We start from the raw sequence: 16,123 nt of genomic DNA, 5'->3' as shown, positions 1-16,123 counted from the left end.
GTGTAGCGCCAATGGGGCTGGGCGGGGCACGATGGGGGCGTGACCGGGCATTCCGGGGGCGGGGCATTTATAATTTCTCTGTTACTGTAAAAAACTCTTACTGTAAAAAAAAGTTCCTAATTTCCAGCAGGTATCTTTCTGTCCATAATTTGAACTCATTATAGCAAGCCCTATCATCTACTGCCAACAGAAACAACTACTTCTCCTCTAATTGACTGCTTGTCAAATATTTAATACTTTCAAATACTTAATTTTGTTTCTAGAAATCAAAAGAAGGATACTTTCCTTAAACAAGGAACTTTGCCATATTTCTAAAACATGTTTTTAAAACAGCCCAACAGGGAGAATGATCCCGTTTTCTACCTTCGCTAACCAGCCACATAGGAAACAACAGGACTTTATGATTTTTGGACCTAATGGAATTTCTAACAGAAAAGCAGACCCAATTAGTAACCCCTTCTCGGCACACACAAATAATTAGTAACCCACTCTCGGGAACTGGTGAGAACCTGCTGGATTCCACCTCTGGATGTATGTCCACACTCATTCCCTCAAAATGATCCACGGCTGCAATTTTGTAATTTCTCCCTCCTTCGATGCTTCAGGCCTTCACAGCTTTGTACTGTGATTCTCTACACTTCATATACTCGATGCACCAAAGAGCAAGCCCCCTCCAAATTAAAAAAAGCCCCAGAAATGAGCAAATAAACAAACGAGAGGGAACAGCTGAGAAAATGGCACCAGTGAGGAAACACTGGGGCGAGACAGATAGGCGGGGAAAACGTCTTGAAGTGATCACGCGCCAGTGAAGCTGTTTTGAAAACATTTCGGCCGAAAGAATACTTCTTAAAGGGGATTCAGAGCTCATATGCGGTTGCTTGGTTCATAGTTTTAATTCATTGGGAATTTATATAAAGGATTCTGTTATTGTTTTAAAGATTATGTAGATTTCTTTATTAGCAATTTTGGGTCTTATTTAATTAATTGTTGGCATTTGGTCTATGACTGTAAAATAAACAATTGATTGATTGAATCTGGTAACCTTTTTTGGGGATATTGGAACCTGAGTTTCACAGAGTCGTACCTGCCACTTCGCCATCTTCAGCTACCCACAGGTAAATTTTAATAAAAAGCGAGGGACATCAAAAGAAAAACTCAGCTGAAGAATTCTTTTCTCTGGGGTGCTGTGTGGTTTCTGGGCTGTATGGCCGTGTTCTAGCAGCGTTCTCTCCTGACGTTTCGCCTGCATCTGTGGCTGGCATCTTCAGAGGATATGATAGAAGATGCCAGCCACAGATGCAGGCGAAACGTCAGGAGAGAATGCTGCTAGAACATGGCCATACAGTCCGGAAACCACACAGCACCCCGGTGATTCCGGCCGTGAAAGCCTTCGACAATACATTCTTTTCTCTGTCCACATGTTGGGGTTGTTGTCAGTGAGGGTTAAACGCCTTTGCCTTTTCTCATGAGGTAGCCCCGTGTGTTCAACTCTGGGCGTAACAAGAGGATGTAACACTTGGGGAAGAACATTCCACTCAGCAAGGCCGCGCTGGAGCCTAGGACGGCAAACGCCGCTGTGGCCGCCGCCTGCCGTCCTCTTATTGTGAGGTAGACGGGAACGAATGCCAGCCAGACGCCGAGGCACCCCAGCAAGCTGAAACAGATGAGCCAAGCCTCGTTGAAAGCATCCGGGAGGTTGCGTGCCAGGAAGGCTCCAGCCCAGGTGAACCCCGCCAACAGGCACAGGTAGAGCAGCATGCTCCAGAAAGCGGCAGGAGAGCCTTCGTCGCACAGCAGTATCACAGCATGGGGGACGGAGGATGTGTCTTTCCAAGGGGAGGGAGGAGAGATGGCTAGCCACACCGTGCAGAGTAGGAACTGGGGGAGGCAGCCCCACAGGACGACGGCACGGGCCGTGCGGGGGTCCAGCCACCGCCTCATGCAGCTGCCGGGGTCAGTGGCCCGGAAAGCGGCCGCCACCATCAGAGTCTTGGCCAGGAGGCAGGAGAGGCAGAGGGCAAAGGTCAGCCCGAAGACCACTGGGCGTAGCAGGCAAGTTCCACGGGCGGGCCGGCCCAGGAACAACAGGCAGCTGAGGAAACTGGCCGCCAGCCCTGCCAGTAGCAAGTAGCTGAGTTCGTAACTGTTGGCCCGAACCAGCGGGGTGTCTCGGTGCGCGACGAAGAGAGCCAGGATCAAGACTGGCAGGAGGGAGCCGCAGATGGAGGCGCCAGCCAGACCGGCTCCCAGGGGCTCGTGGAAAGGGAGAAATAATTCCGTTTTGGGTATGCACTGTGTTTGTCCTTTGTCCGGCCACTGGTCCTCTGGGCATGTAGAGCAGATGTACAAATCTAGAAGCAAAGGGAGGTAAAGTAAGCAGTCTTCTCACTGTCAGACAAACGATCTTCCTGCTGCTCTGTTATGTGACTTTCAGACAGGTAGCTGCGTTTAGTTTGTGGCAGGAAGAATAAAGCAGAGTCTGGTGATGCTTTAAAGGTACAAGCACCAGATTATAATTGGACCAATGGGGTGATGCCACATCACAACATTTACTATTTATTTATTTATTTATTTATTTATTTATTTATTTATTTATTTATTTATTTATTTATTTATTTATTTATTTATTGTTAAAGCTTCTATACCGCCCCATCCCCTAGGGGCTCTGGGCGGTGTACAACATGAAGTATAAATAAATAAGTTATTAAAATATTTAAAACAGCGGTACAATAATAATAGTAATGGTAATGGAGGCGTCCGACCAACCCCATTTTTTAAAATTCTCCCCAAAAAGGGGGGGCCGCGAGTCAGATTGAATGATGGCTGAGATGAAAGGCCAGCTGGGGGCACCAGTGGTGGCGAACCTTTGGCACTCCAGATGTTATGGACTACAAATCCCATCAGCCCCTGCCAATTGGCCATGCTGGCAGGGGCTGATGGGAATTGTAGTCCATAACATCTGGAGTGCCAAAGGTTCACCACCACAGTACTATGCTGGCTGTGTTTACAGGGTGGTTTGCCCTTGCCTTCCCCGGTCATCGACGCTTTGTCCCATTAAGCTAGGTACTCAATTCAATTTCAATTTCAACCTTTAATGGCGTATACATTTTTCGTTTGTTTCCATTTAAAAGAGAAAACGTTTAAAACATTTAAATACGGGTGTTTAAAATGCTTTCCAAGAATTTAGCCACTGCCAGGGTGATCGATGGATTACAGTCACTTAACAGAAAGCGAGCGGTCTGGGACTTGGAGTACTCAAGTCTTGGAAGCAACAAAGGGTGAATTAAAATCATGCGCAGGTTGCTGTGAAGACAGCACTCCAAAATAATATGAGTTATGGTTTCTATAGATCCACAACCGCATCGGCATAGTCTTTGATGTTGAGGGGTCTGGAGGTATCTCCCCGAGGTTTCCGCTGATGGGAAAATATTGAGGCATGCTGGCATGAATGCACGACGTTGGTTAATGGATAGCAGAGATGAGAGATATTTAGCTCTTGCTCTGTAACTTGGTTGTATTCCGAGGGAGCGAGGAGAGCATACAGCCGCCTTGGCTGGATAGAAGCAATGATGTTCCAGATCCCTCAGTCTTTCGCGGATCTGATTGAAAATATGCAGTTCGCTATCAGAAGAAGAAGAGTTTGGATTTATATCCCCCCTTTCTCTCCTGTAGGAGACTCAAAGGGGTTTACAATATCCTTGCCCTTCCCCCCTCACAACAAACACCCTGTGAGATGGGCGGGGCTGAGAGAGCTCCGAAGAACTGTGATTAGCCCAAGGTCACCCAGCTGGCGTGTGTGGGAGTGTACAGGCTAATCTGAATTCCCCAGATAAGCCTCCACAGCTCAGGCGGCAGAGCGGAGAATCAAACCCGGTTCCTCCAGATTAGATACACGAGCTCTTAACCTCCTACGCCACTGCTGCTCAGTCCCAACATTGTCCAGATCAAACCCTATGGTTCTGATTTTGTTCTCGATGACTTAAGCTAGGTACTCATTTTACCATCCTCAGAAGGATGGAAGGCTAAGTCAACCTTGAGCTGGCCACCAGAAACTGACTTCTGCTGGGATCAAACTTAGGTCGTGAGCAGAGCTTACGCCAGTGGTTCTCAACCTTCCTAATGCCGCGACCCTTTAATACAGTTCCTCATGTTATGGTGACCCCCAACCCTAACATTTATCTAGTTTACAGATGGAGAACACTGATGCAGAGAGTCTTAGGCGACCCCTGTGAAAGAGTTGTTCGACCCCCAGGTTGAGAACCACTGGCTTATGTTGAGGTCCTGCAGCTAACCACTCAGCACCACAGAGCTCCTTAGTAGCACCTTAGAGAGTGACAAGATCTTATACCAGAAAGAATAAATCTTGTTGGTATCTAAGGTACCACTAGGTAAAGTTTCCCCTTCAGTCGTGCCCGACCTTGGGGTACCACTGTGAGAAGTGATTTCATAGGCAAGCCGTTTTTGTGTGATAGTCTGCCATTGCTTTCCCTGGCTATTCTTTACCCTCTAGCTATGAGCTAGGTACTCATTTACCGACCAAGAAATGGATGGATGGATGAGTTGACCATGAGCCAGCTGCCAGGATATCTGACCCACAGGGGGCTCGAACTCCTGACTGTGTGAGTGGCAGTGCAAGCACTTAACCAGTTCCATCGCCAGCCCAAGCATTTTCTAATCAACCAGTGTGGTGTAGTGGTTAGCGTCAGATTGGGATCCGAGAGACCCAAGTTCAAATTCCCATTCAGCCATGGAAGCTCACTCGGTGACCTTGGGCCACGTCACAACGCTTTTATTCTATCCTACCTTGCAGGGTTGTTGCAAAGATAAAATAGAGGAGAGGGGAGTGCTTTAAACTGCTTTGAGGAGAAAAATGGGATCTCTGTGAAGTAAATAAAAACAAAAAAAAAAACCCAAACGTGTCTGTTCCATTTACCTGAGCTCGCTGGGCTCTGTCCTGCAATCATAAATGATGAAGGGAGAATGCCTCTGAACATGTGCAGAGCACCTGGCTCGTAGCATCGCTCTCTGCAGAACCTAATTGGAACTGCTTGCTGGGATGGAGCTGTGGAATGGGTTTTTAATGTTTTGACTCGACCAGTGGTGGGATCCAAAAATTTTAGTAACAGGTTCCCATGGTGGTGGGATTCAAACTGTGGCGTAGCGCCAATGGGGCTGGGCGGGGCACGATGGGGGCGTGGCCGGGCATTCCAGGGGCGGGACATTCCTGGGCAGGGCTGTGGTAAGGATACAGCTGCTGCGCCGGTCCTTGGGCGGGAAACGAATGCACGCAGGCGCAGACTGCCACGCACGCCGGTGCACCTCCTGCTAGACTGCTTCAAGTTCTGCGTGCTACTGCTGAGAGGAGGGGCGTAACTAAGGCAAAAATCACGTGGCAAAATCACCAATTAGTAACCCCCTCTCGGCACACACAAATAATTAGTAACCTACTCTCGGGAACCTGTGAGAACCTGCTGGATCCAACCTCTGGACTCGACCCTAGATAAAGTAATTGTACCTGTGAATAGGTATGGAATGCCATGGGCTTGCTTGGCAGATAGGGGAGGCACAGGGTGTTAAGGAATAAAGATTGAATTTACTTTAGAGACTTCAGCCAGTGTTATCACGACTCCTCCTAAAGGAAACCAGGGACTTGTAGTTCTGTGAGAACGGTACAGCTTGGCCCTTTCCTCAAACTACATTTCCCAGGATTCTCTAAGAGAAGCCACGCGTACTGTTATAAAACTGTCGTAGTTTCGTAATGTAGGCAATGCCCCAAGAATGAAAGGCCCAGCCGCTCACCAGTCTGGTTTGAAATCTCCCCATCTGCACATGGCACGCAGTCGAAACAGCAGGTGGCTCTGTGAGCCAGGTGGGATCTGTGATAGCCCCTCCGGCAGCTTTGTGTACACACCGAGACAGGGATCTTGGCACATGGAGCAGCGGGGTGGGGTGGGGTGGGGCAAGGAAAGTCATTTAATTAGTGACATTGCCGGTTGAAATTCCAATATTACCTTTTAAAATGTAGATTAAAATAGAAGAGTGGCAAAGCACGTCCTACTGTTGCAGTTGCACGCATACAACACGGACACAACTCCCTATTATGCTGTTTTAATTGCTGTGGCCGTCCACAAAGAATCCCGGGATGTAGGGGTGAGCCCGCGAACCCAGCAGAGCCTCAGAAAGAGCACAGGAATGCCTGCGCCATCTGTGCCCTTCTGGGCGCACATGTTCACCCGTCACAAGACCCCCATGACTCATCGGTCATGAGTTACCTGACTCACAGGTCACAAGATGTCCCGGACAAAGGGACAAAGGGGTGCATACCCCCCAGGTATGGATTAGGCCCTCACAGGAACGTTTCCTCCCGCAGGTACGCAGCCCCCATGAGTCATGTGTTTCTCCCGCTCTCCCGCCTCCCGTAAACCCTAATAAAAGGTGCCAGGGACCAGAGGTACGGCAGAGTAGCCAGATCCATGGATCACGCTTCCTGCCGCTGGTTTCTCTCCACCGGGTGATATTGCTGCGTCTCGCCTCTTCCTTGCGCCGACCGCGCAACGACTTCACCGGAGGATCTAGGGTTGCCAGCCCCCAGGCAGGGCCTGGAGACCAATTCCCCGAGAGGAAATGGATGCTTTGGGTGGATGTGGCATTATAGCCTGCTTTGGTGCTTTCCGCCCCACACCATGCCCTCTCCGTGTCCCCCTTCCCCATCGTTCTGTTTTTCCCAACTCAGAAGAAGAAGAAGAGTTTGGATTTATATCCCCCCTTCCTCTCCTGTAAGGAGTGTAGTCTTGCCCACGAGGCCCCAATGAAGAGACGAGACGCAGAGATTTCATCTGGTGGAGAGAGCCAGTGGCAGGAAGCGCGGGATCCCGTGATCCTGGCAACTCTGCCGTGCGCTCGCCCTTCACACCTTTTATTAGGGTTTCAATGGGGGCGTGTAAGGGGGTCGGGCAGGCGGGAGAACGGGGGGTCGGGAGGTCGGGAGATCATCATGTGATGCATGATCTCATCGGGCTTATACGTGCGGGAGGAAGCATCCGTGTCTGGGTCTAATCTTCACCTGAGGGCAGGGGCCCTTTTGTCCCTTTGTATGGGACACCTGGTGACCGCGAGTCAGGCAGTTCATGACCCGTGACTCATGGGGGAGCGGGGGTTGGGGGAGCGTGTGCGCCCGGAAGGCCATAGCCGGCACCGGCATGCCTGGCGCTCCTTCTACAGTTCTGCTGGGTTCGCGGGCTCACCCCTACAAGGAGACGCAAAGGGGCTTACAATCTCCTTTCCCTCCCCCCCCCAACAACACAACAAACACACTGTGAGGTGGGTGGGGCTGAGAGGACTCCGAAGAACTGTGACTAGTCCAACGTCACCCACCTGGCTTCATGTGTTTGAGTGCGCAAGCTAATCTGGTTCACCAGATAAGCCCCTACAACTCAAGTGTCACAGCAGGGAATCAAACCCAGTTCTCCAGATTAGAGTGCACCTGCTCTTCACCACTACACCACACAGGCTTTTAACCACTACACATTTCTGGCAACCCTACAAGGGAACCAACGTTTTGCAGGGATGCTGAGAATTCACTGGCGGTTATTTCCTTTGGCGCCCTCAAGAAATCATTTCCCCGGATTGAATTTTTCCCAGGACTGCATCAAAAAAAAAATTGTCTTGCTCACCTCTGGGCTCCCCCCTGCCCACAAGAGGGCAGTGTTGTTCACCTCCAGCTTTTTGATTCCGGAGGGGCCAAATTCAATTCTTCCCACCCACACAGTTTCCTGGAAGTGCACATTGAAGATGTCTAAAAGGCCGGGGAGGTCGCCGTGTTCGTCGAAAAAGACTTCCTCTCCCGCCTTGTTCTTGAAATGAACTTTTCTCAAATATTGAAGCAGCTGGGTAGAGGAAGAAAGGGGGGGTATTAGATTTATTCTAGACACACATTTGTTGGGGGTAAATTCAGTAGGGAAGCAATAGCCTTCTTCCTTACCCTAATGCTAAGTATGACGTGGGTTGACCTACTGGACACTGTAATCACCAATTATGGGCAATGCACTTTCTTTCAGGCATTGACCTGCATGTCACAGGTTAGCCTGATCTTATTAGATTTCAGAAGCTAAGCAGGGTTGACCATGGTTAACACTTGGATGGGAGACAACCATGGTCATACGTAGAGGCATGGCAAGCTGTTCATCTCCTCCCTTAAAAACCGCACGGGGTCACCATAAGTTCACTGCAATTTGACACTGCCACCTGGGCCTTATTGATCCCTCAGCATAAAATTATAATTGATGCTCCCTGCTGGGTCAGACCAGTGGTCCATCTATACCAGTGATGGCGAACCTTTTTGAGACCAAGTGCCCAAACTGCAACCCAAAACCCACTTATTTATCGCAAAGTGCCAACACGGCAATTTAACCAGAATACTGAGGTTTTAGTTTAGAAAAAACGGTTGGCTCCGAGGCGTGCGTTACTCGGGAGTAAGCTTGGTGGTAGTCAGTGGCTTTGTTTTGAAGCAACCATGCAACTCTTCCAACGGGTGAATCATGACCCTAGGAGGGTTTACTCAGAAGCAAGCCCCATTTCCAGCAACCGAGATTACTCCCAGGTAAAGGATCGCGCTTTAGTTCTTCACATGAAAGTCAGTGGGGTTTAACAGCGCTTAACAGGCTTACCTACACTGCTTCCCCAAAACTAGGTCTTAGGTTTAATGCTTATAATCGAGCCCAGTGGCCCAGGCCAGTCTAGGTGTGTGTGCAGGGGAGGGGGACTCTGTGCGTACCCACAGAGAGGGCTCTGAGTGCCACCTCTGACACCCGTGCCATAGGTTCGCCACCACTGGCCTAGAGCATCCCAGACACGAGTTTGTGTAGCTGCTGCTTGAAGACTGCCAGTGAAGAGAAGCGAGCCCCCTCCCTAGGAGCTGATTCCACTGTTGCACAACTCTAACTGTAAATGTAAGATGTCATGACATCTGTGAACCAACACTGGTGGGTCTTCTAGGGACAAAACAGTTGCATATGTGCATCATATAAGGCAGGCATCACCTTCCAAGGTCTGAATCCTTGAGTCTTGTTCCCAAAGATTTTTGGTCCTCTAGACTCCTTCTGCACCATGTTATTCAAGGCGTGGGTGAGGGCGTAGACGGCGTTGTGGACGTTGAAGGCCAAGTCAAAGCCGGGCATGCTGAGAAAGGCATTCGTACCATTCCCCAAGCTCTCTTCCCCTGTGCAGTAGCGGGCGTTATTGGTCTCCTCCCCGCCGCTTGTGTTCCACCAACAATTGAAGACCTTGCTCCAGAATTCTTGGATGAAGGCATCTTCTGGAGAACTAGAGGGATGGAGACGGAGCACGAAGTCCCTCAGGCCTGGAACGTTTCTTTTGTGCGGAACGACGGCCAACGAGCCGCTGAGCATCTGAAAGGCCTTCTGGTTCTTGAGGAGATAAATCTGGCTCATGGCGTCGGAGGACAGCCACACCCTTCCTTCCACCCCATGCTCATACAACTGCTCCAGTACGGGCAGCACCTCGACCCCGCAGAAAGCGACGATAACCCGGGCCTGGGATTCTGCAATCGTTTTGACGACTCTCCTTGTGTTTTCTGGGCGAGGCGATCTGGGAAGTTTGTCCTCAAAGGCGACACAGGCGCTCTTCTTGAGGATCTGTTCCCGCACAACCTCGACCCCTTGCTCCCCATGTTCTGAGTCTTCGCCAAGTAGGCCGACCCACGACCAGGCGAAATGGATCACCAGCCGGGCGAGGCCGAGGGCCTGGAGCTTGTTGCTGGGCACCGTGCGGAAGAGAGACGGGAACTGCGATCCCTTGTTTGTGATTCGGCCCATGGGGAAATAACTGATCTTGGAACATTGAAAGAAACACATCCGTCAGCTTGATTTAATTGAATTATTTGATTTATAACCTGCTGTCCCTGACGAGCGGGGCTCAGAGCAGTTACACAGGGTATCTCTACAAATTAAAGTAGCTAGCTTTGATGTGGAGGTTTGGGGTTGGAGACAGCTTAGCAGCATATAATGCTATACAGTCCACCCTTCCAAACAGCTGTTCTTTGCAGGGAACTAACCTCTTGAAGAAGAAGAAGAAGAAGAAGAAGAAGAAGAAGAAGAAGAAGAAGAAGAAGAAGAAGAAGAAGAAGAAGGAGGAGGAGGAGGAGGAGGAGGAGGAGGAGGAGGAGGAGGAGGAGGAGGAGGAGGAGGAGGAGGAGAAGGAGAAGAAAGGAGGAGAAGAGAAGTTTGGATTTATATCCGCCTTTTCTTTCCTCCTGAAAGGAGCTCACAATCTCCTTTCCCTTCCCCCCCCCCCACAACAACAAACACCCTGTGAGGTGGGTGGGGCTGAGAGTGCTCCAAAGAGCTGTGACTAGCCCAAGGTCAAGCGTGTGTTGGAGTGCACAGGCTAATCTGGTTCTCCAGATAAAGCCTCCACAGCTGAAGTGGCAGAGCGGGGAATCAAAACCCGGTTCTCCAGATGAGTGTGCACCTGCTCTTTACCACTACGCCACTGCTGCTCTCAGATCAGTTGTACTTCCATGGGATTTCCAGATCCCACCTGGAGTTGGCAACCCAATGATAACCATTCCATGTTTTTGCATGATCAGAAGCAAATATTGGTTGTATTCAGTTGCCCAGTTGCCCTGTTATGGTTTCCCCTGTATAAAATAGGCTAATTGGCCATGCTGATAGGAATAATAGTCCGTAAACATCTGGAGGAACAGAGTTTGACACCCAAGCTACAGAGGCAGCTGAGGATTCTGGTGTTACCTTTGCCGATGCCGCCTCCCTTCTGTTTCCCCCCATTCCAAAGAACAGCCACGGCTCTCACCTGAGGGAATCTGCTGAGGTCCAACAACCTGGCGATGGCTTCGGACTCGGTGATGCCGGCCTCTGCTACAACCCCGGCTGGCGGAGGGTGTTCCCGGCAACGGAAATTCGGGATGGCTTTTCGAAGCCCTGTGAGGAACTGCATGGTGCCCAAGAGGGCTCGGGAGACCGTGTGGCACGAATCGAAGATCTGGAAGCCCAGCGTGATGTTGGGCAAAAGGGCTGGATCCCGGTTGATTTCTTCAGCGGCAAAGGCCATGGTTTGGATGAGCTTGTAAAACCAAAAGGACAAGCTACGGACAAAAGGGAACAGAAGGTTTGAGTTCTCCCCATATTGCCCCGGTAGGCCCCTCCGCTCCTCCGCGTTTGGCCAGCCTGGTTAAAAATACATCTACCGTGTCATCTGGCCTCCCGTGGGCACAAGGGGGGGCGAGGGGGGGTAGCCAGACGCCATTCACATTTTTAAATGGATTCTGTTTTTATGTAATTAATATTTAAATTATGTTTTAATGTATGTTTTAACCTTGTTGTGAACCGCCCTGAGTCCTCGGGGGGGGGGGGGGGCGGCATATGAAAATGATGTTGATGATGATGATGATGATGATGATGATGATGATGATGATGATGATGATGATGATGATGATATGGGCAGATGGCATAAATAAGGTTATCTGCTATTGTCACTGGGTGGTCCTGGCTAGACCAATCCCATCAGCTGAGCAGGGTGGGCCCGGGTTAATACTTGGATGGAAGAACACCAAGGAAGTCCATTCGGCTCTAATTATCAAGTCCCTTGGTCCATCACCACCCAGTTTTGTCGAGGAAGAAGAAGAGTTTGGGTTTATACCCCACCTTTCTCTCCTGTAAGGAGACTCAAGGCAGCTGACAAGCTCCTTTTCCCTTCCTCTCCCCACAACAGACCCCAGGTGAGGTAGGTGGGGCTGAGAGAGTTCTGAGAGAACGGTGACTACCCCAAGGTCACCCAGCAGGCTTCACGTGTAGGAGCAGCGAAACAAATCCAGTTCACCAGAGAAGAGTCTGCCACTCATGAGGAGGAGTCGGGAATCAAATCTGGTTCTCCAGATTAGAGTCCACCTGCTCTTAACCACTACACCACGCTATACCAAAGATTCCATCACTTTAAGTGTGATACTGACTTTTCCCAGGCCAGCCAGACTGCACCTTTTTTTAATCAAACTTTTAATCTCAGAAAGGGCCACGCAACAGCTTGAAAATGCTTTGAGCTTCTGGGACCGCTTTCATTTTAGAGAATTAGGGGATGCGGTCTGTGGTGGAATCCAAAAATTTTAGTAACAGGTTCCCATGGTGGTGGGATTCAAACAGTGGCATAGCGCCAATGGGGCTGGGCGGGGCATGACGGGGGCTTGGCCGGGCATTCCGGGGCGGGGCATTAATAATTTCTCTGTTACTGTAAAAAACTCTTACTGTAAAAAAAAGTTCCTAATTTCCAGCTGGTATCTTTCTGTCCGTAATTTAAACTCATTATAGCAAGTCCTATCGTCTACTGCCAACAGAAACAACGACTTCTCCTCTAATTGACTGCCTGTCAAATGCTCAATACTTTCAAATACTTAATTTTGTTTCTAGAAATCAAAAGAAGGATACTTTCCTTAAACAAGGAACTTTAGCATATTACTAAAACATGTTTTTAAAACAGCCCAACAGGGAGAATTATCCCGTTTCCTACCTTCGCTTAACCAGTACCAAGCATGGGAAACAACAGGACTTCATGATTTTTGGACCTAATGGAATTTCTAACGGAAAAGCAGACCCAATTAGTAGCCCCCTCTCGGCACACACAAATAATTAGTAACCCACTCTCGGGAACTGGTGAGAACCTGCTGGATCCCACCTCTGGATGCAGTGCTTGGGGTGCGTGGCTGGAGCACGTGAATGCCAGATTTGGCAAAACCTTTTGGAGTGTACCAGTTGGTGCTCTGACACAATGAACCTGATTTCTGCCACCCTGAGTCTGGTTATTGGGAGGAGAACAACAGACAGCATGTTAATCCACAATAGTCGACCCATCTGCAAAACTTTTTGCTGGCAGGTTGTCAGCCAGCTATGCCTCTGGAAACAGGAAGCCAGGGCATTCATACCCTGTTTCCCCGAATATAAGACATCCCCTGAAAATAAGACGTCATAGAGGTTTTGCTGAAGTGCGAAATATAAGGCATCCCCCGAAAGTAAGACGTAGCAAAGTTTTTGTTTGGAAGCATGCCCGACAAACAGTGATATGGACATATAGTTTATGATGTCTTAAGCCATTGTATTTAATCATATAAGTTATATGAGTGTAATTCACTGGGTACCAATCACTTCAAATACTTATTTTCGTTGGAAGAAACGAAACTCATAGAGCAGCCTGACACTGAGCTTTGATTTGGGAAAACAGGGCCCCACCAAGGAGATAAGGAATTAGCAGAAGCTCACAAACACAGATAAGGGTGAAGTACTATAGCAACCGAGATCTCTGAACGGGGCAAGATGACATAGAGAATACACGCCCAATTGTAGAAAGCAAGGTGGGCTTTGGAGAGGAGTGGAGATTCAAATGGCAATGTGTACGTATTCCAAATCTAGCCAATGGTCAGAAGACAAGGAGGGATGTTTGTAAGAGGGTATAAATTATGTTACGCAAGCAACAGCCCCTTTGAACCTCCTCCCTGTTGCTAACAGAGGAGAGTTCCCTCTTCTGTGCAGAATTGAAAACAATAAATCTCTGAACACTGAAGAAGCTTTTGGGATGGTTATTTTTGTAACCGGTCAGAGCCTTTGCTGTGTGGACAGGGCCTTGCCCCGTGCCTATCAACAGAACACAGAAAAATAAGACATCCCCTGAAAATAAGACATAGCGCATCTTTGGGAGCAAAAATCAATATAAGACACTGTCTTATTTTCGGGGAACACGGTAGACAGAACTGCAGCATCAAGAGGTTATATGCACACACAAATGGGTCATCCCCTGCTAAAACAACTCAAATGCTAACTTTTCACACATGTTTACTGTTTCGGGTTTCTCACCTCTCTGAGTGAGGTGTTTTAGGTTGGTTTCCTTTCAAGGAAAGGGCGTCAGGGACTTATCGGCTTTACGGGCACTGACAAATCTAGATGCACGGCACATATCATAGAGGCAGACTGCAGAAGAGCCAGGTGGCAGAGTCAGCGCTCTGCATCTTGGGCAGAGAGAGCAATTCCTAACTCCGGGGTGCTGCAGCTAATTCACGGCAGCGCCTGCCTGCTTCTTTACCTCTGGGATGAATTCAGAAAGGTAATTCAGCTGCTGCTGAGGATTTCCGCCCTCAGAATGGGACTTTTCTGGTTTGCTTTCTTCCGCTGTAGCTCAAATGTCCCCTGAAATTTTGTTCCTAGAGGTCCCTGGGTCCCTGTGTGTATATGTGAGTGTGGGCACACATTTTTGGCTTCAGATGAAAGAGGGAAATTCACACTGAGTTGGAAATTCCTTCTTCTGTGGAAATGATCCATTGAATCCAAACTTCTGTCTCCACCTCACACACACAAAAAGACACAGTTACCTTGGAAGCGACTGGGTTGTTCACCTCCTTCAGGCCCTGATAAGAGTTTAAGAACATAAAAGAACATAAGAACAAGCCAGCTGGATCAGACCAGAGTCCATCTAGTCCAGCTCTCTGCTACTCGCAGTGGCCCACCAGGTGCCTTTGGGAGCTCACGTGCAGGATGTGAAAGCAATGGCCTTCTGCTGCTGCTGCTCCCGAGCACCTGGACTGTTAAGGCATTTGCAATCTCAGATCAAAGAGGATCAAGATTGGTAGCCATAAATCGACTTCTCCTTCATAAATCTACCCAAGCCCTTTTTAAAGCTATCCAGGTTAGTGGCCATCACCACCTCCTGTGGCAGCATATTCCAAACACCAATCACACGTTGCGTGAAGAAGTGTTTCCTTTTATTAGTCCTAATTCTTCCCCCAGCATTTTCAATGTATGCCCCCTGGTTCTAGTATTGTGAGAAAGAGAGAAAAATGACTCTCTGTCAACATTTTCTACCCCATGCATAATTTTATAGACTTCAATCATATCCCCCCTCAGACGTCTCCTCTCCAAACTAAAGAGTCCCAAACGCTGCAGCCTCTCCTCATAAAGAAGGTGCTCCAGTCCCTCAATCATCCTCGTTGCCCTTCTCTGCACTTTTTCTATCTCTTCAATATCCTTTTTGAGATGCGGCGACCAGAACTGGACACAGTACTCCAAGTGCGGTCGCACCACTGCTTTATATAAGGGCATGACAATCTTTGCAGTTTTATTCTCAATTCCTTTCCTAATGATCCCCAGCATAGAGTTTGCCTTTTTCACAGCTGCCATGCATTGAGTTGACATTCCCATGGAACTATCAACTAAGACACCCAAATGGTTTAAGCAAAACCATTTCCTATCATACTGTAATTTTATTCTAGGCAGGTTCCCCCCCCCCCAGTGAATTTTACACCAAGTCAGTAGGACAGATCTCTCCCCACTAAGCAGATTCAAAACTCACAACACTATGAGCATGAGAAGGACTTTCCCACCACCTACTGTTGAATATACCAGGCACCAAAAGTGGTATCACCTGCATACAAGCACTTGGCCACTGAGCCAAAGTGAGGGTATATGTGTGTGTGTATCCATCCTTAGACAACCCTGAAATTGTACTAACCCTAATACCTGGCCATTCTGTGTTTACCTTGAGTCGGGGCCGACCTGAGCAAAGCTGTCTTCAGCAGTTTTGGAAGGAGAAGACAAGCTCTCTGGAAGAATCTGTCGACTCGACCTGTAACAAATGGTGGGATTTGGGTGCTGGGTGAAGGCAATTTTCACAGCGCCAATCGATGGGTTGGAATGCAGTGGGAACACTCCCCCGATCTGGACGTCTCCTCCTCTCTCAAAAGCTTCCATCCCAAAGGTAGGGAGATGGCATCTGTGCCCACTGATGCCAAGCGCTAGGGTGAAAAACGGGAGTCCAAGGACCAGAGGTGTCATGAATCTGTGACAGAACGCTGTAGCTATCCTCTGGGAAGAGAAGGGAATGACCACGGAAGGTTCTTGAAGCACCTTATCCTGAATCCTTAGACTGGAAGATCTCATTCCGGGGGATTACGACAAGTAATGATAGAAATTGGGATCCGGACCAATAGCTGCCAAGACGTCAAGGTACAATGAACAGGCAGGAGATCTTCTCGGATAACGGCAGAGAAGGTGGACGAGGGATATCTCGCCTAGCACAAGTAAAGGCAAAGGACCCGAGTGACTGTTCTCAA

General features: G+C 48.9%; 1 protein-coding gene across 1 annotated transcript; it reads right to left on the bottom strand.

Moving 5' to 3' along the window:
• Window positions 1-1,443: 1,443 nt before the first annotated feature.
• On the bottom strand, window positions 1,444-15,950 carry LOC125444394 (extracellular calcium-sensing receptor-like). The gene is made up of 7 exons (XM_048516803.1): window positions 15,550-15,950; window positions 10,831-11,122; window positions 9,039-9,848; window positions 7,674-7,886; window positions 6,483-6,631; window positions 5,800-5,897; window positions 1,444-2,351 (listed from the first exon to the last, which is right to left on the bottom strand). The coding sequence occupies exons 1-7, from the start codon at window positions 15,948-15,950 to the stop codon at window positions 1,444-1,446; spliced, it is 2,871 nt and encodes a 956-aa protein (XP_048372760.1).
• Between the last annotated feature and the right edge of the window lie 173 nt (window positions 15,951-16,123).

Source organism: Sphaerodactylus townsendi, linkage group LG15 (genome assembly GCF_021028975.2).
Source record: "Sphaerodactylus townsendi isolate TG3544 linkage group LG15, MPM_Stown_v2.3, whole genome shotgun sequence".
NCBI classification, from domain to species: domain Eukaryota; kingdom Metazoa; phylum Chordata; class Lepidosauria; order Squamata; family Sphaerodactylidae; genus Sphaerodactylus; species Sphaerodactylus townsendi.
Note: the sequence above shows the minus strand (reverse complement) of the source record. Positions and strands in the feature narration are given on the sequence as shown.